We start from the raw sequence: 24199 nt of genomic DNA on the forward strand, positions 1-24199 counted from the left end.
AAAATTATGCATTGAATTGCGTAATAGAGTCAACTATGTCATGTATTACGGGACGGAGGGAGTAATTTTATTAGGTCTGCAGCAACTTAACCTAATAATTTCCCTCTAAAATGCTGCATTAGGTTAGCAGCAATTTAAACTAACAAATTTCATCTAAAAGAATGCAGCACACCAATTTAACCTAACAAATTCCCTCTAAAATGTAGCAATCCCTAATATTTCTCCTCACTGATGAGCTTTTCATTACTATCCTATTGTGTCATCATTTGTATATATCTATTGTTTCTATAGACTTTTTTTTGACAAGTTGTTGTACACTTATTTAATACGTTTACAAACAGAATACTCTAATTTCCATGCAAACTCGCCTACCCTAACTTCATCTCTTCTATTATTAAATTCTAGGACATATGCAGATATGATATGTATTTGGTTGGAAAAATATATTATTATTTTTAGTAAATATCAAAATGTAATTATTATTTTTAGAGTTGCATGTGTAATTTAGAAATTCTATTAATTGAAGAGACTTTGTTTTTTATGTTAAGTAAAAATTTAAAACAATTATTACAAGTTAATTTTTGATGTTTAACTATAAAAGTAATAAATAAAATTAACCCGTGCAACAATATAATAGTATTGTATTCTTTTTATCTTTTTTCTTTATAATTTTTTTTACAAAAAATGAGAAGATAATGCCCCAATAATATATTGTGATAAAATAAAATAACAGTCTTTAAATGATTAGTTTTCAAAACTAAAATGTAAATTTTGATAAGATTCAAGTGTCATTGAAGGACATAATAAGACAAATTTGATTGTAATATTGTATCTCTAATAATATAATTTGCGTTTATTGATGACCCATGATCTTACGGATTAAAGATTATATTTGCATTTATTGATTGACCCATGATCTTACGGGTTAAAAATTATTCATTAGTCTCTATTATAGTCGACAAGACCCGTGCGTCGCACGGGTCAAAAGTCTAGTAAAACTAGAAAAACATTAGCCAACAAGAAATAATTGTTTGTATTAAAATAATAATAATAATAATTGTGTTATGAATTTATCTATTAGTGGATGTCCATCCATTACCCTTCCACATGCATGTAACTCCCACTATCCATTACCCTTCCACATGCATGTAGCTCCCACTATCCATTACCCTTCCATATGCTTGTAACTCCCACTAGTAAGTGGGTTGTAATGTGATCATTCATGTACCTATATGTGTCTTATAAATAGAGCTCATATTGTATTGTAGAGACACACTTGTGAAGAGAATAATACAAAGTGCTTTCATCTTCTTCTTCCTCTACTTCTTTGATCTTATGTTTTAGTTTATTTCTTAACAAATTGTTTGTATTCATCCAATGAATCGATTTTTAAAAGGAAAAAATAACTGGAGTTTGTTCAAAGCAAAAAATTAGAAAGAGTTTAATCACTAATACATTTTCTTTTCTTTTTTATTTCTCATAGTTTCCACAACTTCAATTCGATACACTATTGAATATTGAGTGAACAGGTTAATTCATCCATGAATTTGCATAAATCCGTTCATTTTATCCTTGAATTTATTGAAATAGTTAGGTCCTTGAATTTTACAAATGTCGATCAAATTGATCCCTCCGTCAAATCTGGTCGTTAGGGAGAATGACATGTGATGCTGACTGATGAATTGTATTGTCCACGTGTACAAGGACCGAATTGAAAGAAAACGTTTCACTTTTTATTTCTCATAGTTTCCACAACTTCAATTTGATACACTATTGAATATTGAGTGAAATGGTTAATTCATCCATGAATTTGCATAAGTCCGTCCATTTTATCCTTGAATTTATTGAAATAGTTCATAGGTCCTTGAATTTTACAAATGTCGATCAAATTGATCCCTCCGTCAAATCTGGTCGTTAGGGAGAATGACATGTGATGCTGACTGATGAGTTGTATTGTCCACGTGTACAAGGACCGAATTGAAAGAAAACGTTTCACTTTTTATTTTTCCCTTTTACCATTCTCGTCATTTTCTCATTTCATTCAACCTCTATAAACATTTCATTCTCGTCATTTTACCATTCTCGTCATTTTCTCATTTCATTCAACCTCTAAATTGGCAGCAACGTCAGAAAGATGGTGTTAAGTGGTACTGTTGTTGTTGTCGTTGAGAAACTACCTTCCTGTACAACATCAAGTACCTTCCTATACAACAGCAAGTATAGTGGACAACAACTTTTCTTTGTAACATTCATAAATAATCTTATCACTCTTTACTTTAATTGAACAATAGGGTCACTTTCAAAGATAAAGTGTGATGATAAATGTCATTTAAAAAATCAACTAAAGATTGCAATAATATACGTAGTTATATACATGGAGATAACAAATCATGAAGTTAGTGAACTTTTAGCAACTTATTTTATGATTCTGGACCTATATGCACAAAGGATAAAATTGATAATTAAATATATAATTTAAGGGATTTCTTCGATAGTTTTGCATATAATACATGAATCGATTTGATGTTTTTCACAATAATTCTGGGATAGATTTGATATTTTAATAATATCACAATCAGAACACATTCATCTTCACCCTCTACACACGCCTAATACAATATGTTAAAAAAATTCAAATACTTAATCAATCTAAGCTCACTTACTAAACAATCAACTTTGTCCATCAACCTTGCCTTCCAAAACTCTTCATTGCCACTTTCCTTAACCTTCTCCATCAATCTTGCATTTCTTCTCCATTAATTTTGCCCATACGACTACCGCCCAACATTTCATATTCAATTTTAACAAGTTTGATGGAAGAAATTTTGGGGAATTCAGATTGTAAATGGGAGATTGGAAAATTAGGGTTTGAAGTTTATAGAATTGGGGAAGATAGAACCGTTATACAATGGTCTTGAAGAAGACAATGTTTATTTCAATTTCAATCAAAATCGTCCTTGGTGAAAGAAAAAAAATGTTCAAAAGTTGTCACGTGTACAAATATCATTTCTCCGTATAATAGTTCTTCAATAGAAATTCACTTTTTTCAATGTGAATAGGTGAAGTGTTCTTACCAACTGCATGAGTGATACGTTGTCCTTACCAACTGAACTAAGTTGACGAAGACAAATATCAATTATATTTATAATCAAATAGATGTTACTAGATTTTGCAAGAGTATTAATATTTGTACAACTTTTGAGACAACTTTATTATCTTTTCTTCTTATTAATAAAAAATAATAGAGAGAGAGAAAGGAAGAGAGAGTAATTTAGTAAGAACCCAATGAAATATGAGAAAAAATTGTTCAAACGTGTATAAATATCATTTCTCTATAATAGTTATTTTGATATCTGAATGTGTTACCAGTTCTCAAAATTGTTTTTCAATGTATAAAAATTCTAAAATAGTCATTAGTTATGCACTTCATTAATCAAAATTCTAAAGAAAATCACACTTATTAAGAAAACTAAAACTTAAGAATTTGAAGTATAGTTTTTTGTGTTTTCGTTGGAAAAAAGTTTTATAGAAAGATGTAAAAACAATTTTCATTGGCTATTGGTTATGGAAAAAATGAAAGAGAGAGAAAATTGAATGTAATTTGCAGTTAATTTTATGAGAATAAACAAAAGTTTTTCTTGGAAAAGAGATTTTTTAAAAAAACAAGATTAAATAGGATAAAAATTTGTATTTTTTGCTTATATTTTAGGACAAAGAAAATGAGTTTTTTTTGCTTATATTATGGGACGGAGGAATAATCTTTACGTTAAAATAGTAATTTAATGCTCACATTAACTCTTTTACTAATAGGATGATAATTATTTATAACAACTGTTATAATAATAAGCGAGTATATTAAAGATTATTGCGACAATATTAACGAAATAATGTACGTAAAAGAATATTTTATTTTTTATTTTATTGACACAGTGCAATAGTGCATTTGGATAGAACTATCAACTATCTCAAAACGACTACAAGACATTTCTCATTTTTTAACTGTACAAAACGCTTGTTTCGCAGTTCACTTGACCCTTCTTCACTAAAACCGAAATGTCGATTCGTTCCGTCGGAAGCTATCTCGCCACCACCGCTCGCCACCTCTCAACAGAGCCAGCACGAAGAGGCGTCACCGCCGCTAGCTCCGGCAGCGGTGGCGACACACTGGGACGTAGGCTTCTGAGCCTAGTCTATCCAAAACGCAGCGCAGTCATCGCTATCAATAAATGGAAGGAAGAAGGTCACACTCTCCCCCGTAAGTACCAGCTCAATCGCATGATTCGCGAGCTTCGCAAGAATAAGCGCTATAAACACGCGCTCGAGGTTCGTTCTCTACACGCTCGTTTTCGCATTTTCATCTATGCATTGCATACAACTAATATTTTCTTCATTTACCGAGGTCTTGATTATTAATTCGAATTTAATTCGTTATGCTGTGAAAATAGTTTATTAGAATGAAATTGATTCTGTATAATTAATTTTACTTAAAGATGAATCGTACTATATTGGTAATAAGTAGAAGTGAGTTGAATAATAAATTTCAGTGTAAAAATCACTTTTACTCAAAAGCTCGAAATCTCAGCTTCAAGTTAGAATCAATTTTGTAGAAAAATCAATTCTACTTGAGAGCAACCAAACATGTCAAAATCAATTTTACACATCCAGAATTAATTTTGACTGCTCCAGAATCAGTGGCGGAGCCAGGATTATTGTAAAGCCCGGGCAAAAAAAAATTTGCAACATATTTATAGGGCTTTACATAAGAAATTGCAAGCAAATAATCAAAAAATCTAAAAAAATTGCCCAATTTATAGGGGTTTATATAAGAAATTCATAGAGATTTACATAAGAAATTGAAAAAAATTTGGGCCGGAGCCCGGGCGAGTGCCCGGGGTCGCCGGGCCATAGAACCGCCCCTGCGTGGAATCAAACCATAGTAATCAATAGCGGCCAATAGCGCCGCTATAGCGGCCGCGCGGTGCAGTGCGGTGCGGGAGCGCTACGCAACAAGCCATAGCGTTGTGGTGTGAGATAGCGGTGCAACGCTTCGTAGCGGTTTTGCAGTTTAGAACCGCTATTTCATTTTAAGAGAAAATACAAAATTGTCCTTGGTTTAAAAAAAAAAACAAGGGTATTTCTGTAAATCTTCCTCTGCTTTTCTTTTCTGCTGTTCTGTAAAACTTCTTCACCTCTGCTGTAAATCTTCCTCTACTTTGTCGTGTTTGCTCTATTATCCTGTTATTTTTTTGTTTAACAATCTCAAAACTCTGTTGTCCTGATACTTTTTTGTTCTAGTTTTCTTTGTTATTATTGATTCCATACTCCATTCTGCTTTCTCTGTTTCTGTTTGTAGTTTGTACAAACAATCCTCTGTTTTGTTCTTATAAAACTCTATTCTGCTCTCTCTATTTCCTTATTTTTATTGTTTTTGTTTTTATGAAATAGCGGTCATAGCGCTATGCGCTATCCCGCTATAGCATTTTTGGGGTCGGCCGCTACGCGCCGCTATCCGCTATTAACTACTATGAATCAAACATAGCCTAAGTGCATGTTTTGATTCACTTTTGGAAGAGTCGAGTCAAAAGCGATTCTAAAGACTTAAAATTGATTATGGGAAAATTAGAGCCAAATACACACTAAGAATTGGATCTAATTTGTAAAAACAATGCTTATGGGAAAATTAGAAATTGTCGTGTGTGATTTGATTGGAGTTTTTAATGTTGTTATTGCAAATGCAGGTGTGTGAATGGATGAAATTACAAAATGATATCAAGCTAGTGGAAGGAGATTATGCTGTTCAATTGGACTTGATAACGAAAGTCCGTGGTTTAAACAGTGCAGAAAAATTCTTTGAGGATCTTCCTGATAAGATGAGAGGCCAACCAACTTGCACCGCCCTTCTCCATGCCTACGTCCAAAATAATTTGACCGATAAAGCCGAGGCCCTTATGTCGAAAATGTCAGAATGTGGTTTCTTGCGAAGTCCTGTACCTTATAATCGCATGATGTCTCTCTACATCTCGAATGGGAAGCTAGAAAAGGTTCCTAAACTTTTTGAGGAACTAAAGGTAAACACTTCTCCGGATGTTGTTACCTTCAATTTATTGTTAACTGCTTGTGCCTCGGAAAATGACGTTGAAACTGCAGAAAGAGTATTGCTTCAGTTAAAGAAGGCAAAAGTGGACCCGGACTGGGTAACGTATAGTACACTTACCAATTTGTACATAAGGAATGCTAGTGTAAAGGATGATTGTCTTGAAAAGGCAACATCTACTTTGAAAGAGATGGAGAAGAGAACCTCACGGGAAACTCGAGTTGCTTATTCCTCTCTCCTGAGTTTGCATGCAAACATGGGAAATGTGGATGAAGTTAATCGGATATGGGGGAAAATGAAGGCTTGCTTTCGCAAATTGAGTGATGATGAGTATGTTTGCATGATATCATCACTTGTGAAGCTTGGCGACTTTGCCGGAGTTGAGAATCTTTATAAAGAGTGGGAATCTGTTTCCGGTACCAATGATGTTAGAGTTTCAAATTTACTTCTTACTTCATATGTTGACCAAGGACAGATGGAAATGGCTGAAGTTTTTTGTAATCAGTTAGTGGAAAAGGGTGTCTGTCTTACTTACTCTTCATGGGAGCTACTTACTCGGGGGTATTTGAAAAAGAAGAATGTAAAAAAATTTCTGTACTATTTTGGAAAAGCTATTTCTAGTGTGAAAAAATGGATTCCTGATCCTAAGTTAGTGCAAGAAGCATTCACAGTCATCCAGGAGCAAGCTCATATTGAAGGAGCAGAACAATTGTTGGTTATTCTTCGGAATGCTGGACACGTGAATACAAATATATATAACCTATTTCTGAAAACTTATGCAGCAGCTGGTAAAATGCCTCTCGTTGTTGCTGAGAGGATGAAAAAGGACAACGTTCAGTTGGATAAAGAGACACACCGGCTTTTGAATCTTACAAGTAAAATGTGTGTGAGCGATGTTTCAGGGATTCTCTCCTAAGCGCACACATCAAAGCAGTCTTAAGATAAAATGGGAGGTTCAAGTGTTTTTTGGCTGCAATCTTTTGTAGTATCCATCCCATTTATGAATATCGTAATTGGATTGATAGTGTTTGTGAGTGTAATGCAAACATGCAATGATGCCAATTTTGAAATAAAGTACCGAACCTTGATATTAGAGGCAGAATCAGTTCAACTCCCAGGTTCTATCATTCAATCTATTCATGATGACATGCTGCTGGCTTGTTATGATTTTTTTTCCTTCCAGAATTGGTACGTTTAGGAGCTATAGTCCAACTTGTCACAAATACACACTTTCATTGCTCAGGTTTGATCTACTTATAGACAAGCCACTGCTGACCTTGGTGCTTATCAAGAAGCTTAAAAAAATTATGTGAACTGCTTCAGTTTCTAGTTTATGTTGATTCTCAAACGCCCAGAAGAGGAAATGCATTTCCCAAGCAATTTTAACATATGATTTTCCACCATCCAGTTCATTTTCTTTTGTAACTACATGTTTTGTTAAGGGAACCAGTATTGCTGTAATTACTTGCATGACCACCCAACCCGTTTATGGTAGGGTGTTGTTGACTTAAATCTCAAGCTTAGATGTCCGGTGCTACGAAGGGCTAGGGAAGATAAAAGTCTCACATCTTTGAGACTTTCAAGTCTTTTACAGCCATTTGATAATGATAATAAATGAGACATTTCAAGTCTTTTACCTAATACTTATGATGAGAGATTTGCAAAGTTCATTTGACTCAGACGTCAAAGTCACAGTGTGAATTGTATTCACTCAGAAAGAAGAACCTATCCATCACGAGATACATGGAACAATGATAGATCCGATGCACATTGGTTTGCCTAGCTGTGTGGTAAGCCTTTCGACCAAAACCATACAATTCATCAGTTAATGTTGAAGAATCATTATAGTTATTTCAGCAGTTAGGCTCGAGTCAATTGTTGAGGAACCATTGCCAAGAATAATCGACAAATTCAAATTTGCAGTGCTGTTTACTTTAATCACAATAATTCCCTCATCTGTTTTGGTAGTCATGATGGCGACTCTAGTAAGATTTGGGATAGGATTGTTGGTACTCTTTTGAAGACCCTTACATTGTCCTCCTTCGCCAAGTTCTCCCCCAACATACAACAAGTTCATAGTCGTTGCCACCGTTAACCCTTGTGAGTTTCTTTTTATTTATTTTCTTTTTGTTCTTGACATTGTATTTTTGTGTCAAGGAGTTAACTGTAAGTCAATTCTGCTCAACATGACAAGACGGCCTATCTAAGTTTTAGTGTTTTACCTTCAATTAATCATTTTAAAACACTGTGTGACCCACTTGTTGTTACTGTGAATGAATAGACAAATTTCCATTGGTAAAATTGATAAAGCCCACCTTTTCTAAGTCTTATTTGATAGCCCGAGATCTGAAGCCTGAAAGGTACTTGGTTGTTTGTTTGGTGGTGTTATCATGTTTGTTTTTTCTCATTAGTCAAATATTCGACACTAATTTTTGATGTTCGTAGTTTGTGAGGCCTTTCAAGTTTATTAACTTTTGATGGATTGTAATGTGAAAAGTGAAGTGTTGTCGAACAAAGGTTATTTACTTACTTGATACATGTCTCCGTCTGTTTCCATTTAGATTTCTTACATTTACTCAACAAATAAAATGCATGAAATGGAGCATAATGGGTACTCCAGATGAAGTATTCCAAGGTTTGCAAGATTGACGCAGGCAATAGACTAGACAAAGAAAGAAATAATATCCACTAAAGCCAATTACATTTAGAGAATTGACCTTTGTAAAAGAGATCGAAGTAAACGAAGTTTGGCCTTCCTCATTGAAAATATAGGTTCAAATGACTTATTGAATCACCTATATCTTATCCATGTGATGGTTGAGGTTTACTTTGTTGGCCATGATTTTAATTCGGTGTCAACATGAAAATTATGCAGCCTAAGATTTCTGTTCCTCCTGTGAATTATATTGATTATAATTTACTTTACTTATTTGTTTGGATGTTTTTGGAATTTAATCTCATCATAGGGTTTTTATTTTATGTCATATTAATATCAGACAACCGTTATAAACATAATATGTCTGGAACCAGGTGACACCCTCATGATAGGATCCTTGTGCCATCTAGTTGATCACTAGATAGTAGATAGAAGTATGTCTAATTGATCAACTTCTTTTGCAAAATTTTAAAATTCATTGCAGTGGCAGAGGGTGGTTTGATCCATAATGTTAGTTTTTTATGACAAGCAGCTTGGCAAAATGAGAACTCGAGCACTTCCAGAAAAGGATTAGTGAAATTGTAGCTCTCCCAAACACTAATTTCCAGCTCTTAACATAACGCTTTATTAATCTTGTCACTGTTGTCGGTGCAAAAACAAGACATGCATGTAAATTATACATTGTATTTCGATTTCTGATGTTAATATTATACATTTGTATTTCAATTTGTGATGTTAAATATCTAATGGAAATTGAATATACTATAATACATTTCAAGGATTACGTCTTACATGATTCTTTACAATTCTCGTGAATAATTTGTGTCTGAAGGATTTCGTACCCCTTTCCCTTGGTGACCACGATTAGCGGTATTTTCCTACTTATTTTATTTGATCCATCTAATCAAAATATTATACACTAATATATTCCTTGACATGTAGATAACCAGTGATTTGATGAGAATGAATATTGATTGAAGAAATCAAGAAAAGAAATATTTTCTATGTTTGAATAAATAATTAAGAATAAATTAATATTTATTTGATTTGATTTGATATGAAACTCTAAATATGTGTAACTAGTAATGTGTTTTTTTTGACGGCTAATATAATATAACGATGACAACATGACAAGTGATTTCTTGAGAATAAGAATATGACGTTTCACAGAATTTAAGAATGAGAACTTGTGTTTGATATATAATGGTAGATTTATATTTCTACCAAATGAGACGTGGGTATGAAGCATAAAAAAATGTTATTAAAAAGAATTTATTATTATTTTTTTATGAAAGGAAATTTAATCTTTTTTTATAATAAAATTTAGGTGAGTTGGGCTGACTAAGGTCATGACAGATTTCAAGGTTCAAAGAGTTTAGAGATATATTTACAAATCATCTACTGAACAAGTTCTCACATCGATAACGGAAATTGAATCCACAATCTTACGAATGAATAAACTCTTTTACCAACTCAACCAACTTTCATTCGCAAAATTTAATCCTTAAACAAAAGGAAAGAAGGCAACATAAATATATAAAATTAAAAAGAAAGCAAAGGAAGAAGCTCAGCTATGTTAGTTATTATCAATGAAGTTTAGACAACAATTGTTTGATGCAATTATTTCAAAGATGATGAGAGGATTTGGTGTGGTGGGTTAGAAAATGTTACTTGTTTCGAGCTTCCACTTATTGGTACACAATATAAGACCTAGATAACAATAACACACATCTTTTATATTTTACCCCTTAGATTATTGCATCCTTTTCAGCACTTTTCTCCTTTTGACAAGTTGGGATGATAAGCTACATATTTTAAAACCGATCACCTAAATAACAAGCTTTTGACTTTCCAAAAATATATATTAAACAAAGTCAGAGGAAATAGTGTGACCAAAAGACACATAACAAGGTTAGGAACAAATTAATAATACAAACATTTTCTCAATAATAAATAATTGCAAGACAATCCAAGAAGTAGAGAAATAGGGGTTTACCCAACCCACATACTCCTTCATATCCTTCAACCATACCCACCAAAGTTAATTTCTTCTATTTTATTTTATATTGTATACAACTACAACACTAGTAGAGTACCAAATATTACACTTTATCGGAGCTTTAAAAGCTTGTCTCTACCGTTACATAATAAGATACCAACTGTTTTCAACACTTGAAAGAACAACAAAGTACAAAACAACAATCAACAACAATCAACCATGGCCACTACTATTGCTCATGATGATTGTGAAGTTGGTTTTGAAGAAGGAATGCTTTGTTTACCCTCTTATGTTCTGGACGAGGTAAACATTTCTAGCTTTAATTGATCAAATGTATTAGGCTTTTATTTTACCTTATACTTTCTATCTTTAGGTATGTATGAAAAACCAACACCAAAAGGTTCTAAACCAACAAATATTGCATCATCACCAGCAGCATCACAAATCATTTGGAGAATCACAATCACAGGTACTGTTTTATCGGATGAATGTATTTTAATACCTCCTATTTACAATTTTATTTTCATACACCTTTTTCTTAATATTAATTTTATCAAAATGTCTTGTGCAGTACTCAAAATCCATGTCAGGATCTTTGTACCAAAAACCAAAACTAGCGAACCGTGGCATTGGAAATGGAATGCGAGCGATATTTTTAGAATCAAATCATGGATCGTGCGGTACTGGTGTTTTTTTACCTCAAAGAGCAGACACGAAGTTCCAACCAAGAAAAAAGCCAGGTTGATATATGTTGCTTGATCACTTTTGAAAAATATGGAAGTTAATTCTTACATGGAAAAAAAATGAATAATCGTGTTTTTTTTCTTCTTCTAAAACATGTTAAATCAAGCAAGAATTACATCACATAGTTACCATGTCTATGTGATGTAGTTACTAACCTTACCAGTCCAGTTTAAATCAACGATTGAGATCGTTTAAAATTGATTTAGTAAAATTGTAATTTGTATCATCTTATCTCAAATCAGTAACCGAGATTAACTACGACAGAAAACTGTGTTCTTTCAAATTTGACGTAGTTACTAATGCATAGTATTTCAAATTTCTCACTATTTGCACAAATATCTTTCACGAATAATTGTGCGTATGTTTGGTTACGTGTTGATTCCAATTTTTTCACGTCCCAATGCAATTTTTTCGCGATTTTAAGAAGCTATATAATGAAGTCTTTGTTAAAAGTTGCTTTTCTCAAACAAACCTTAATAACAGTTATACTTGTTTTGCAGCTTGTGCACCTGTCCTCCTTCCCGCCCGAGTTGTTCAAGCTCTAAATATTAATGTGCATGCATTGGGTGTGCAGATATCACCCCAGCAAGGTCTCAATCATGTTTTAATTCTTATTTAATTTACATTGATTTCACATATTCATTTAAATTTTTATTTATTTAGTTAGAATTTCAAAAATTGGATTATTGTGTGTGTGTAGAAAATGCCCTTAAGTCTATAAAGGTAATTGACATGTCCTTTCATTTGGTTGCAGTTCAAAAATACAAACCTAGACGTGGTGAATGGCACACTAATAATTCAATAGAAAAGAAAAAAGATCAGAAAGATGGTTCTAAGCAATGTAGTTTTATATCTCAGAATCAATGTTCTCAAGGGATATTTCTTCCAAAGGAATGGACTTACTAGCTACTAGCTAGCTCTTCATTTGGGAATAAGAGAACAATTATATTTGAGAGGGACACAAATTGAAGGATAAAGCAACTATATGTAAATAAATAAAACAACTATTTCTAATGCCTATGTAGTATGCATAAAAGCTAGGATAGTTTGATTTGTTGTGCTATAATAGTCTTTGATCATGTAAAGGTGTTAATTAATTTTATAATAATAGCTGTTCATTTCCCATAAAGGGTTCTGTTTGTAATTTTATGCTTTTTGAAATAATAAAAAGGATCAAATTATATTGGATGACATACTTATTTAATGAAAACATCATCAACCTTTGTTTAAAACTACTTCTAAGATCTCTGGTTCTTGAAAGAACATAGACCAAGCAGTGTTATGCCTGTTCTCTTAAATCAAATCACATCTCTTAATGTGGCAATCGCTTAATATTAAATAATTGCACAACTAAATTTCATATATGCTACACAGAAAGTAGCTATGGATACATGTTCTAAATCAATTTTAGTTTATTCTTCTACATCATAAACTATATGTAGTAAGAACTAAATAAAATTTCTCCTAGATTTATCCACCAAGATTCTAAAGACAATACATATTCCTAGTTTCTTTTAATCATCATCAATTATAATCAGTGCAGCAACCTAGATGATCCAGAATCCATTATTACTAGACTTCACTTCATAGGTGGCTTGAGTTGATATATATATGTACATATTAAGCCAATGTATACGAGATGCCAAAATCATAATCATTACCTGTTTAGATTCACAGTGAGATTGACATAATCACTGTGATTTTGGCAAACTCAACGCTCATCCAAACATACATTTGGATTAACAATAAGTTTGACAGAATCACATTATACCGCTATTGTTTTGCCAAAAATTTCTCTTTAAAACTTTAACAAAACCACGATATCACTGTGATTTTATCAAACTCATTGTCAATTTCAAAAATGCACTAAATGTTGTGAGGTATAATTTGGTTAAGTGCTCTCTTAACTTCCACAATACTAACTTTCTTCCCATTTCCACCATTTTCCTTCACCTTAGCCCTCAACTCCGCAACAAAAACACCATTATTGAGCGAAGACTGAACTCCAATAACCTCAATCCTCAACTTCCTCAACATTACCATAACATCAAGCAACAATCCTTCTCTATGCAAACACTCAATCTCCAACAAAGCATCACTCTCAATAATCGAAACCTGAACCGAAGCAGCAACCTCCGTCTCAACTGCTTTCGCTCTCGTGGCTCCACATTCTTCAACAATCCTCACCTTTTTCTTCTCTGTTGGACCCACCAAAACCGTTACACCACTTCTACTTTGTTGTTCAGTCTCTATCTGACGGTTACGTGTTTCAAGATCTTGTATCTTTCTTCTTAGCTGTTTCAAGTACTCAATAGTGTCACCTAATATAGAAGCTTTGTCCATTTTCGTCACGAATGGAACCAATGATCTTAAAATAATGAACCTCTCGTTGAGTTTCTCTCTTCTTCGTCGCTCCGCGAGGACATGGTTGGCGCTCAGCTCGTCTTGCGGTGTTCCCTTGCCGCGTAACTTGGCGGAAGGGTCACCTCCTGCATCATGGGTTTGAGGGGAGGTTTCGTCATGGTTTTTGGTGTGGAGGTATGGGACTGTGAAGAGGATGTATTTGAGGAGGCATTGGGAGGTGGTGGAGGTTGTTTCCGGTGGTGGCAGCGCGTGGAAGTAGTGGTGGTTGGTCCAGTTGGTGAAAGAGGATTGGGAGGAGTAAGTTATGTAGTTGATGGAAGGTGAAAAATCAATGTTCCATTGTGTTGATTGGTTTTGAATGATGGTTGATACTGTTTGAGAGTAATGTGTGTCTTCTTGTGTTAAGTCTTCTAGTTGATGATGAAGTACTGCAAAAAAATGCACAAGCACATGTTAATGTTTTTGTCACTAAAATTATTTTAAAACATTTTTATGTCTATTTCTCTTTAAATTAAATTGAATTATATAGTATATCTTTTGAAAAATTAAGATAATCACAGTCCAATGAATTGATGTCAACATAATTTTGTGAAACTAAAGAGTGTAGTTTTTTGCTAAAATTACAATATCTCACTAAGTTCTAATAGTTTTGTCGCCAATGCAAACATGCATGCCACTTTTTTGGGAATTCGGTTTCCCTAGATCTCACTCATTCAAAATTTATGTGTTGGTTTTCTACCAAGAAATAAAAAGACACCCTCCAAATTGTTGTTTGTTAGAAGTGAAGTTGGATGGAATTAACATAAATATACTAGTATGTCTAAGATTTGTTTTAACATTAGCAAATGGTTTGAGTTTTTTTTTTTTTTTTGGAAGGTTTAGTGCAGATAAATTCCGCATGCAATTAATGTGTTTCTTGTTTTCCTCTTTATATAAATGTTTTACTAAATTTTAAAGCATTTTTCTTTAATTTACAATCAACATATAGAGTTGGCTTTTTTATTTAGTCGACCCCGATCATTTAACTTTAACTTCTTCTGTAACCATTAACTCAAACAAAGTTGAGTTTTATTACATGTTTTCCAACGAAATGATTTTACACTTTTTCTTTATTAAATGAATAGAAACCTGTTTACTCATAATAAATTAGTAGAAACTATTTTTGAAGGAAAATGAGCTAGAAACTTAAATGTCAATATATTAATTTGTTATATATATAATATAATATATTGATAATATATTTTGTCAAAAAATATCTTGATAATATATTGCATGGGGGAGCATGGTCACGTCTATAATTTACCGTGTGGGGTGTGATTATTTTTGGACTTTGGTGGCTGAGCATTAAATTGAGTCCCATTTTGCATAGAAGTGGAGCCCGCAAAAATGGGGTAGACAATGGAATTAATTAGGATGGACCACACATATATATATAGATCTCTGGAGAAAACAGGATACTGTTTGAATCTAATGACCAGCCACCCCCCCCCCCCCCAAACCGTGCCTAATCTTATTATATGTGGTCCAATCCTCCTCCATCAATATGTGCTTAATTAATTTCTAGATTTTGGGTTCGAAATTTCAACAAGTCATTTCGCTATCAATTATTTTAAAGATTAACGTTGTATGCTTGGTGAGTAGATTCAAGTGCAAGTTGTTATATAATGCATTGTCATGTGTGTTTGTTCTAACAATTACTAATAACTATTAATTTACCTGAAGATGGTAGTTGAACTTGTAGCGAATTACCCACGGGTTCTTCAATTGGAACCCATCTTTGTGTTGAATCGGTTTTGTACGAGTCCACGTGTCCTGACGGGTTTCCTTGATTACTCACAACTAGTAAATGAAAATCCGAGTCTAAATTATTTGACCCGTCGTTTGGCGACCCAACCCGAATATCATCGGGCATTTCAATCTGCATCAACTCACTTGGCTCTACAATAGCTGTCATTGAGGTTGCACGTCGGTAACGACCTCTTGTTTCGTCTTCAGATTCTGATTCGACTTCATCGTCTTCTTCGTCTTCTTCGTCTTCCTCGTCTTCATCCATGTCGTCTTGATTGAGATTTGTAGAGGGTGGGTCTGCCATGGTGTACATGATGGTAGGAATGTGATCGGTTGAGGAAGTTGGATTAGAGGTTGAGTGTTCTGAGAGTGCTGGCTTTGGCGGTAAAGAGTGTTGGTCGAGAAAGAAGCTCTTCACGTGTTTGATGAAATTAAGGTCTTCTTGAATCTAAGAAATTAACAAACATAAGCATAATTTATTCAAAAAATAAAAAAAAACATAAGTATAAGGTAAATGAGATGCTACATGTATATTCAAGTTCAACTCTCTATTCATATTAAGTGTCATGTTCATGATATTTATTTGTCTCATATTATTTATTATTTTTAGAATATAGTAAAACATTAATTGTATTTTTTAAACTAATATAGTCTTATTTATTATATCCCAACCCACCAAATTACTACACAAACATTATTTTCATCACGGTATAATGCATATCATTTTACATAAGAAATAGTATGATGCTCAATAAATTTCTTGAATATCCATACCATTAGACAATCTAAACCTAATATGAGATAGATGAAATATGCTACCTTATCTGTTGTGCCAAACTCAACGACGCCATCCAATACAGGAATGCATACCACAGTCTGTAAATTGTACATGACACAAATTAACCATTAGATAAAAAGTACTATTTTGGGGTTTTTTTTTTTTTTACTTCCTATTAGAATTAAATGGAGAACAAATTAAAATTAGATAAAACGGGTTGGAGGAGTTGTTACCTGTATATTAGCACTCTAGCCGGTGGAAATTTTGCCAATGATTGAGAAACAAGAGGAAAGAAAAGCTAGTTAGTAAATTAAGCTCTATATTGTTCAATAAATTTATAATATGAAAGCAACTTTTAAAATATTTCTTTGTAAATGAAAAATTGTCAAAATAAATAATCTTATGTACTAATCCGTGACCACCTTAGCTAGAATAGCTCTTGAAAATGTTTTGCTATCCACCTCATTTGCACCCGTGAGCCATACATGCTGTCTCTTTGTGTATGCCCTTCCTGGCAACCTTATATATAGTGCAATATAATGTGTCAAAACTCAAAACACACAAAATCACAGGTTTTTTCTTCTTCTTTCAATCTTATTATTATGATCATTGTACTAACATGATTGATGTTATGATCGGTTTAAATTTGAATTGAAGAGTAAGAAGATTGTACAAAAACAATAAAAGAACCATAATCCACACACTTATTAATAATATCGTCATAGTATTTAATTCATAAAAACAAAATAGTAGTATGTCTTAAATATTGTATCACCTATCACACAATTATTAATGACACAACAGTTTGAAAAAGGACTCATCAAAAGATGAAAGTGTACTTGAATCTATGGATGTTAGTATTTTGCCGGTGGTACATCAATAATAATAGTATACTAGTACCTAAATTTGTTTAGGTTGTCATATAGTATAAGGCCCTGTATTTAATACTACCAACTTATTTTATCCTACTTGAGAGAATAATGAATCCTATTAGAGTAGAATATTAAAAAATACCCACTCCGTACCATATATAACTAAATACTATGTAGTAGTATTATTTTAATCTTATGTAGGTATAATTAATTATTCTATTATTCTACCTTATTATTAAAGACTACTCTTAAATAAAAAAATTTAAAGCAATAAATTAGAATACAATAACATTTAAAATGATTCATTAAGAGTGGATTAAACTTTAAAAATCACAAATCATATAAACAAATTTTTCTACAAAAATGAAAGTTAAAAAGCAACGAATTCGAATGGAATGACACTTGAAATGACCTAAAGTAGTAATAATTTCATAGACCCTAAAAAGAACCAACAATTAATTTGGCTGCTTCCTATAGATTACAATGACATCAAATTATTAGTGCATTATTGTTGTTAGTCCATTCTAATCGAATCCTACTTCTCTCAACTCTATTATGCTTTTTCTTTGTCATCAAATCTAACGTAGTATATATAAGTACCTATATTACATAACAAATAGAAGGATTCTTATATACTTATAGCTTTGTGTATGTATATATGTTATTATAGATATATAGACTAATCTACATTATTTATGGCCTATCTAAAGCTACATCTTATTCCATAATCAAGAACTAATCAGACTCATTGCAATATTTGGTAAGAATATACACCCATCTTCATAAACCGTGACCAATTGATGTTATGTTCCTATGTGAAGCTATAAAAAAAAAAAAAAAAACACGTACTGTCATCAAAATGCAAATGATATGTGAAAAGTTTGAAATTGGAAAGAGACAGAGAGAGTGAAGTGTGATAGTGAAAACTTCCAAAAATAGAATGGTAGTAATTAAGTAGGGTTGAGATTTTTTGCAGCTAAGTTAATTTGAATTCTGAAAAGGCATTCAAATTTGTCTGATTTCTTGAAATAAGCAACTCCCTCTATAGCTGCCGTCCTCTTCAAGCATATAATGCTCAACTAAATACTTGACCAGCTATGCAAACTCTTATTCGATAGAATCCTCTGAATACATTCTAATACACAAACTCTCAATATCAATCTTGTCACATTCACATATTGCATCCACAAACTTGTAATGACATGTCAAATTAGTTTTTAACTTTTAAAGAATTGAAATTTCGATAATGAAATTATAACATGTCAATCAAAAAGATCGTTTGTTAACGTTAGGTTTAAGAGCAATTCTTGCATGGTCACAAACCTAAATCAAATTTATTTGGTCACACACACACAAATGTAATAAATTTAAAGAAAAATTATTTAGTCACATCATTCAAATTCATTCTCTTTTATTAGCACATGATCAAACACATAAAATAAAGATATAATATTTGACGGATTCTATATCATTGCTATCTTTTAAGGGCTAAAAATGTCATGTCTCTCACATACATGATTTTCTATTAGATTAATTTGGCAAATTTGGCAAACAAACTCCCAATTTTTTCCAAAAATAAAATCAAAAGATGCCATTTGTTTCTTGGAGATGCGGCAATGATGTGGGCCGGGTTTACGTGAAGTGTCATCTATCACATCTTCAATTAACATGTCATGCCATAATCTCTACAACGGCTAAACTTAATATAGTGGCGGTAACTTTTTTTTATCGATGTGTTACAATTTTACGGACATAATTGCTAGCTTGTAAAAATTAAGGACTAATTTGATCGATAATTTCATGCATAAATTTGACTAATCATAGAAAATTGTTAATTTTTTATATTACTGTCTCCTCTATTTTTCAACATAAAAACAATATGCACATTGTAGCCTATTTTGTCTATGTAAAAATATATATGATATAATAGATGTCCATATTTGTGGATATATATTCCTAAAATGTTGCTGACGGTTCATAAATTCGTAGGTGATGATATAGCATTTAAGCAACACTCGCGGGGGCCTCTGCAACAGTCTGCATGCCTCACCAAAATGCATATCTAACCGGGGGAAAAACTGCATTGATAGTATGTATACTGCTACTTCATATGATAACTTTTAGCAATAGCTCTTTTATGACAAAATTTATTTTTTGTGTTAAAGGAAAGATATTTCAAAACCTAACTTAGCATAATTGGTATGTTTATTAAATTTTTGCAGCTTTGCATGAATTTTTTTGCATTTAAACTCACATGTATTTAACAACAGGCTTTCCTCTCTCATGGAGAGAAACCATAATTTCTCTATTCTCCTAACTAGAGTACTTATAAATATTTAGTGTCTATAAGTATAATAATAGTATAACTAATTAAATGACCAAGATATGCATTAAAGAAAAACTTGATCCTACGAAAGTTATTTCAATATTATTATGCTTCATGGAGGTTATATAGAATTATAAAGATAGAAGAATCATGTGGCAAACAAGCTATATATCACTCTATACTTCACTAAAAAGAACTTTACTTATCTTCAAAAGGACATTTGAATTTGTTATTTAAATTATATCTAGTTAAAACTCATATATATTATATGACTTTTTGATTGGTCTGTGCAAATATTTTTTCCAAGTCAAAATGTAACAAAATTAAACTCATAATATGAGGTTGAATATGAAATTAGAGAGAACTAGTATTAACAAGATTCAATATGGTTCAACATATTTAAAAGAAAATCAATTTGTATATATCATTAGTATAAATAGTTTTTACACATTCAATCACTTATAACGTTAGATCATTAAAAACGTTTGACTTCAGTTATAAATAATTTTAAAATCACACATATGATTGGTTGCGATCTGTTGACAGTATATCATAATTAAACTCTAAAAAAATGTGGAAGTACTGATTATTAATTAATGTAAAGAGAAAGCTAGCATAGGTTAGTTTTCTAAATGAAATTCATAGTATATCATAAAAGAGAGCTAGCTAGCTAGATAAGAAATAATGGAAGAAGGTGAGTTACTTACCCTACACCAGGAGGAAAAGAGAAAGAGACACACATCAAATAGAACCATTCAGATTCTGTTAGGTCCTCAGGTGACAAGGAAGCACATGGACGACGAGTTGGTGGATTTGTCTCTCCGGCAGACAATGATTCATAGAGTTCTCTTAGTTGCTGGCTTCTTTGTAGAGATGCTTCCTCTGCACTAACCTCCATTGGTTGCACTGTCTTTCGAGTCTTAATTGATCCATTGTAATATCCATCACCCCATACCAGAATCCTGTATATCAAATCATTGTGTTAGAAAAGATTATAAACTTCCATATCACATAAGCTAATATACTAGTCAAAATGAATATGTTTGTGAAGTGTGAGTTCGGTAAGAGTTTGACTCTGTAACTTAAACAGAAGAAGGTCAAATGTCTACAAAAAGGGCTGTAAAATGACTATTAATTTTACTTGATTAATAAAAATTTCTTACTTTTTTTCGATTAACGAAATATATGTAAACCCAAATAAGTTGACTCGAACGATTTTTTAGAGAATACAACTAATATAGTAGAAACATATCCAACGTTTATACATGATGGTTTTAAATTACAGCTACGGTGTAAAGGATTCTCAAGTCAAATCAACGGCATCAAAGTCGCAATTTTATCCGCATCAGTTGCATTTTTATGTGTTTTTTGAAATATAAAAGCTTCAGCGTAACTACAATTTAAATGTTGTATTTTTAAGTGTTTTTTGAAATAAAAAGGTTTGCAGCGTATCTACAATTTAAATTAAAACAATGCTATATACACTCTTAATTATTTGGTTTGTGCCAAAAATTCAAACATCAATGATACTCATAGACTCATAGTTCAAAATTGCAAAATATAAAGGCTTAACATGTCTATGCAACATCACAAACAACCGCAATTGTGGCCATATTTACCTCAATTTTGAAACAATATCATTGTTCTTGGTATTAGAAGAAAACAAAGTATGTGTGTGTTTTTATAAGACAAAGTAAAAAATAAGAAGTATTAGAAGAAGTAGAATAAATTGTTAATAAATATATATATATATATATATATATATATATAAAGAGATAGAGAGAGAGAGAGAGAGAGAGAGAGAGAGAGAGAGAGAGAGAGAGAGAGTGAGGAAGAGGAAAAGAAAATGATGACGTACAGTTGTTGTGGGCAAAGTTGCCAGAAGAGGCTATAAGTCCACTGAACAGATTGCACCGCAGCCTGCAACATGTTTTGAAGCTTACTGCCTAGTGGAGATGGAGCAGGAGCAGCCATTCTTTATTCATTCACTTCTCTGTAATTAATCATATCTAAAACACCTTTCCAAAAATAGGAAAAAAGTCTGAAACAGGTAAAATTAGTTTCTGTTGTTTCATGACAAGTAAATAGACAATGAAAAATCAAGAGAGAAAAGATGGTAAGCTGAACTTTCAAGGAAGGGAGTATATAGAAGACTTGCAGGTATGTGTGTGTGGCTTGTAGGTGAGACTAAGAAAGAGGTTTAACTTAAAAAGGATTATGACTTTGAGGTGGATACGGAAAAGATTCAATAAATACTACTATATGTGTTTGTAAGATCATATATAGAAGAAGGTTTGTTGGTTAAGAAAAGAGAAAAGTGAGAGAAATGGTTTAATTTAAAGGATGAAGTGAAGAGTGTAGTAGCAAAGGAGGGAGTGTTTTTTGACTGGTTGGTCTACCAGCCAGTTTTTGGGTGCTACATATACTATGATATTGTATATCATCATAGCTGTGGTTTGTTAGTTAGTTGTGTTAGTCATTTTGAGAGCGCCAGCTTGTACGAGATAATATATAAAAAAAAGTGTAGCACAAACAGTAATAAAACACAATGATAGATTATTATGAGTACAACAATGATAAATGAAGACCTTTGAAATTCATACGTCTGTTAAACATATTACATCTATCACATCTCTCTCTTTTTCTCTTTCTTCCAAGTGTATACATTCATACGAGATGTACACCAAACATTTTTCTTAGGAGTAATCGATACTTCATGTCTCTCATATCTCATTTGATCATTTTTTTCTCTCACTAAATTATTTTTTATTAATAAAAAGTTAATGGAATAAACATGAGGATTGAAATATAATAAATAAAGATAAGGATAATGGATTCCCTATGGACTGGTATGGAGGACCATACCACGTGGTATCTTATATACATTGACTGTTCAACATGTACAACTCAGCTTGATCGTTCAGGTAACATCCACCTGCTTAGCTTAGCTTGATCGTTTAGGTCATGCGAGCTCCACTGCTTAGCTCAGTTTGATTGTCTAAGTCATGTGATCACCACCATCAACATCACCAGCTCTCTCTCACGTCGTTGTCCAAGCAACATTGTGGTCCTCCTCTTGAGAGCATCTCATAACGTGCCATGCGTCCTGCATGGACAAATGACGTGAGCTGTGTACCCTTGACTCCACGCGCTTTGTAAGAACGAGCACTGCGAGGAATCTTGATCAGCTCCACGCGCCTAGTACAGATGAGCCATATGAACCTCAAGATTAATGGGCCTGGACATCCAAAAAAAGGCCCATTAGGTCAAGAAAGCGAGGCCTATAAAAGGAGACAACTAGAGAGCAGTAGAAGGATCGAATCCATTATCTCAAACAGTGTATTTTACATCTAAGACTTATTCAGAGTGCTCTTGGAATTCCACCTAGGACATTTCGCTGAGCAGCTCACCTGTTGTAATTTAACTTGTGTTTACATACGTGAACACCCTACTATCAAATTTTCACATGTTAAGATCCACAATACTCTTAAGTGATCTTTTTTTTTTAAATCACCCTTAAATGATTTATCTCTCATGTTTTTGATATTAAACATTTATTTTAAACGGTTAAGATTTGACTGACCTCTCCTTTAACCGATAAAAGTCCTAGGGTATATTAATGATAAAAAGTAATTAATAATCTCTTGAAGTCATTAATTTGGAAAACATCTCAATCCCCTTAGATTTTTTTTTTTTGATGTTCCATTGGAGACTCGAAAATGAGTCTATAACTTAAATTGTGGGTATGTGTCTAAGAATCAAACCAATAACTTATCAATATAACACCCAAGCTCTTACTATTTCCCTTTGAATATTTTTAAGTCAATTGTGTTAATCATTAGATGTTTGTGGTGAGGTCTAAATTACCCCTTGATGAATCAATTGTGTTAATCATTAGACTTTTTATAAACAAAAGTCTAGTTAGGTGGATTAATCGATGTTCTTGTTTACAAAAATCAATTTTATCAGGTTGTGCCCAACAATGCCATTTTTACTTGAAGAAATCGATTTTCTCTATTACAAAAAAACGATTTTTGTCAGTCTATTCCGAAAAACGGAGTTTGTTACACTTTTTGTGAAATTTGAATCCAAAATCAAATTTGAAACCCTATCTTTTAAAACATAAATAAAGCCTATAAAATAGACTTGAAGCAAAATTGTTCACTTGAATCTGACCAAAAAATCAAATAACCATAAAAGTGTGAATACTGGATCGATTTAAATTTGTTTGTTGTTGTGGATCACCCAACTCGAGGAGCATAACCCCAATGTTATTTCTCATCGATTAGAATAAACCTTTGATCGATAAAATCAATAGCCCACTTTCTCTTATTCTTGCTCTTGCTCTTGCCCTTGCCCAATGTTATCAAGAACCAAAGTGTTGGGGTCATCTTTTTGTCAACCGAATTTGTTAGCAAAGTAAATCATCAATTAAGATACAAAGAGTTTTAATCAGGAATGTAAGGGCGAGGGTATGCATGTTTAACAGGGATGTCCCATGATCCCTAGGTTGCACAATCGCTAATATAAGTTGTGCTTTCATTGTTGTTGGAACATCAAATTAGGCTACTTGTTATA

At 32.6% G+C, this 24199-nt stretch overlaps 3 protein-coding genes across 5 annotated transcripts; 2 read left to right on the forward strand and 1 right to left on the reverse strand.

Annotated features, from left to right (window-relative positions):
* The first annotated feature begins 4006 nt into the window (after window positions 1-4006).
* LOC146956543 (Pentatricopeptide repeat (PPR) superfamily protein) lies at window positions 4007-9476 on the forward strand. Of its 3 annotated transcripts, none has more exons than XR_015020240.1 (3): window positions 4007-4323; window positions 5739-8194; window positions 9235-9476. XR_015020240.1 is itself a non-coding variant. In XM_085729376.1 (2 exons), the coding sequence occupies exons 1-2, from the start codon at window positions 4054-4056 to the stop codon at window positions 7008-7010; spliced, it is 1542 nt and encodes a 513-aa protein (XP_085585502.1). In that variant the 5' UTR covers window positions 4007-4053; the 3' UTR covers window positions 7011-8395. The 3 variants fall into 3 exon arrangements, 1 of the variants encoding a protein (XP_085585502.1); XR_015020241.1 differs by having other exon boundaries at window positions 9283-9476; XM_085729376.1 differs by lacking the exon at window positions 9235-9476 and having other exon boundaries at window positions 5739-8395.
* A 601-nt stretch (window positions 9477-10077) lies between these two features.
* LOC146956544 (uncharacterized) lies at window positions 10078-12685 on the forward strand. The gene is made up of 5 exons (XM_085729380.1): window positions 10078-11052; window positions 11123-11218; window positions 11321-11489; window positions 11994-12083; window positions 12248-12685. The coding sequence occupies exons 1-5, from the start codon at window positions 10969-10971 to the stop codon at window positions 12397-12399; spliced, it is 591 nt and encodes a 196-aa protein (XP_085585506.1). The 5' UTR covers window positions 10078-10968; the 3' UTR covers window positions 12400-12685.
* Window positions 12686-12821: 136 nt separating this feature from the next.
* TT8 (basic helix-loop-helix (bHLH) DNA-binding superfamily protein) lies at window positions 12822-22098 on the reverse strand. The gene is made up of 7 exons (XM_085729371.1): window positions 21480-22098; window positions 20329-20583; window positions 16846-16942; window positions 16657-16671; window positions 16465-16521; window positions 15574-16093; window positions 12822-14285 (listed from the first exon to the last, which is right to left on the reverse strand). Exons 1-7 carry the CDS (start codon window positions 21593-21595, stop codon window positions 13360-13362), a joined length of 1986 nt encoding a protein of 661 aa, XP_085585497.1. The 5' UTR covers window positions 21596-22098; the 3' UTR covers window positions 12822-13359.
* Window positions 22099-24199: the final 2101 nt, after the last annotated feature.

Source organism: Medicago sativa, chromosome 1 (assembly GCF_051527215.1).
Source record: "Medicago sativa cultivar Bolivia chromosome 1, Bolivia_mono, whole genome shotgun sequence".
NCBI lineage: Eukaryota > Viridiplantae > Streptophyta > Magnoliopsida > Fabales > Fabaceae > Medicago > Medicago sativa.

Bases quoted from the DNA above. Each gene is read 5' to 3' on its own strand.
- LOC146956543 (XM_085729376.1), top strand. From the start codon at position 4,054: ATGTCGATTCGTTCCGTCGGAAGCTATCTCGCCACCACCGCTCGCCAC. The intron at 4,324-5,738 runs GTTCGTTCTCTA...TTGCAAATGCAG, and splicing joins GCTATAAACACGCGCTCGAG to GTGTGTGAATGGATGAAATT.
- LOC146956544 (XM_085729380.1), top strand. From the start codon at position 10,969: ATGGCCACTACTATTGCTCATGATGATTGTGAAGTTGGTTTTGAAGAA. The intron at 11,053-11,122 runs GTAAACATTTCT...TTCTATCTTTAG, and splicing joins CCTCTTATGTTCTGGACGAG to GTATGTATGAAAAACCAACA. The intron at 11,490-11,993 runs GTTGATATATGT...CTTGTTTTGCAG, and splicing joins CCAACCAAGAAAAAAGCCAG to CTTGTGCACCTGTCCTCCTT.
- TT8 (XM_085729371.1), bottom strand. From the start codon at position 21,595: ATGGCTGCTCCTGCTCCATCTCCACTAGGCAGTAAGCTTCAAAACATG. The intron at 16,943-20,328 runs GTAAGTAACTCA...ACTATATATAAG, and splicing joins TCTTTTCCTCCTGGTGTAGG to GTTGCCAGGAAGGGCATACA. The intron at 16,094-16,464 runs GTAGCATATTTC...TTAATTTCTTAG, and splicing joins AGTTTGGCACAACAGATAAG to ATTCAAGAAGACCTTAATTT.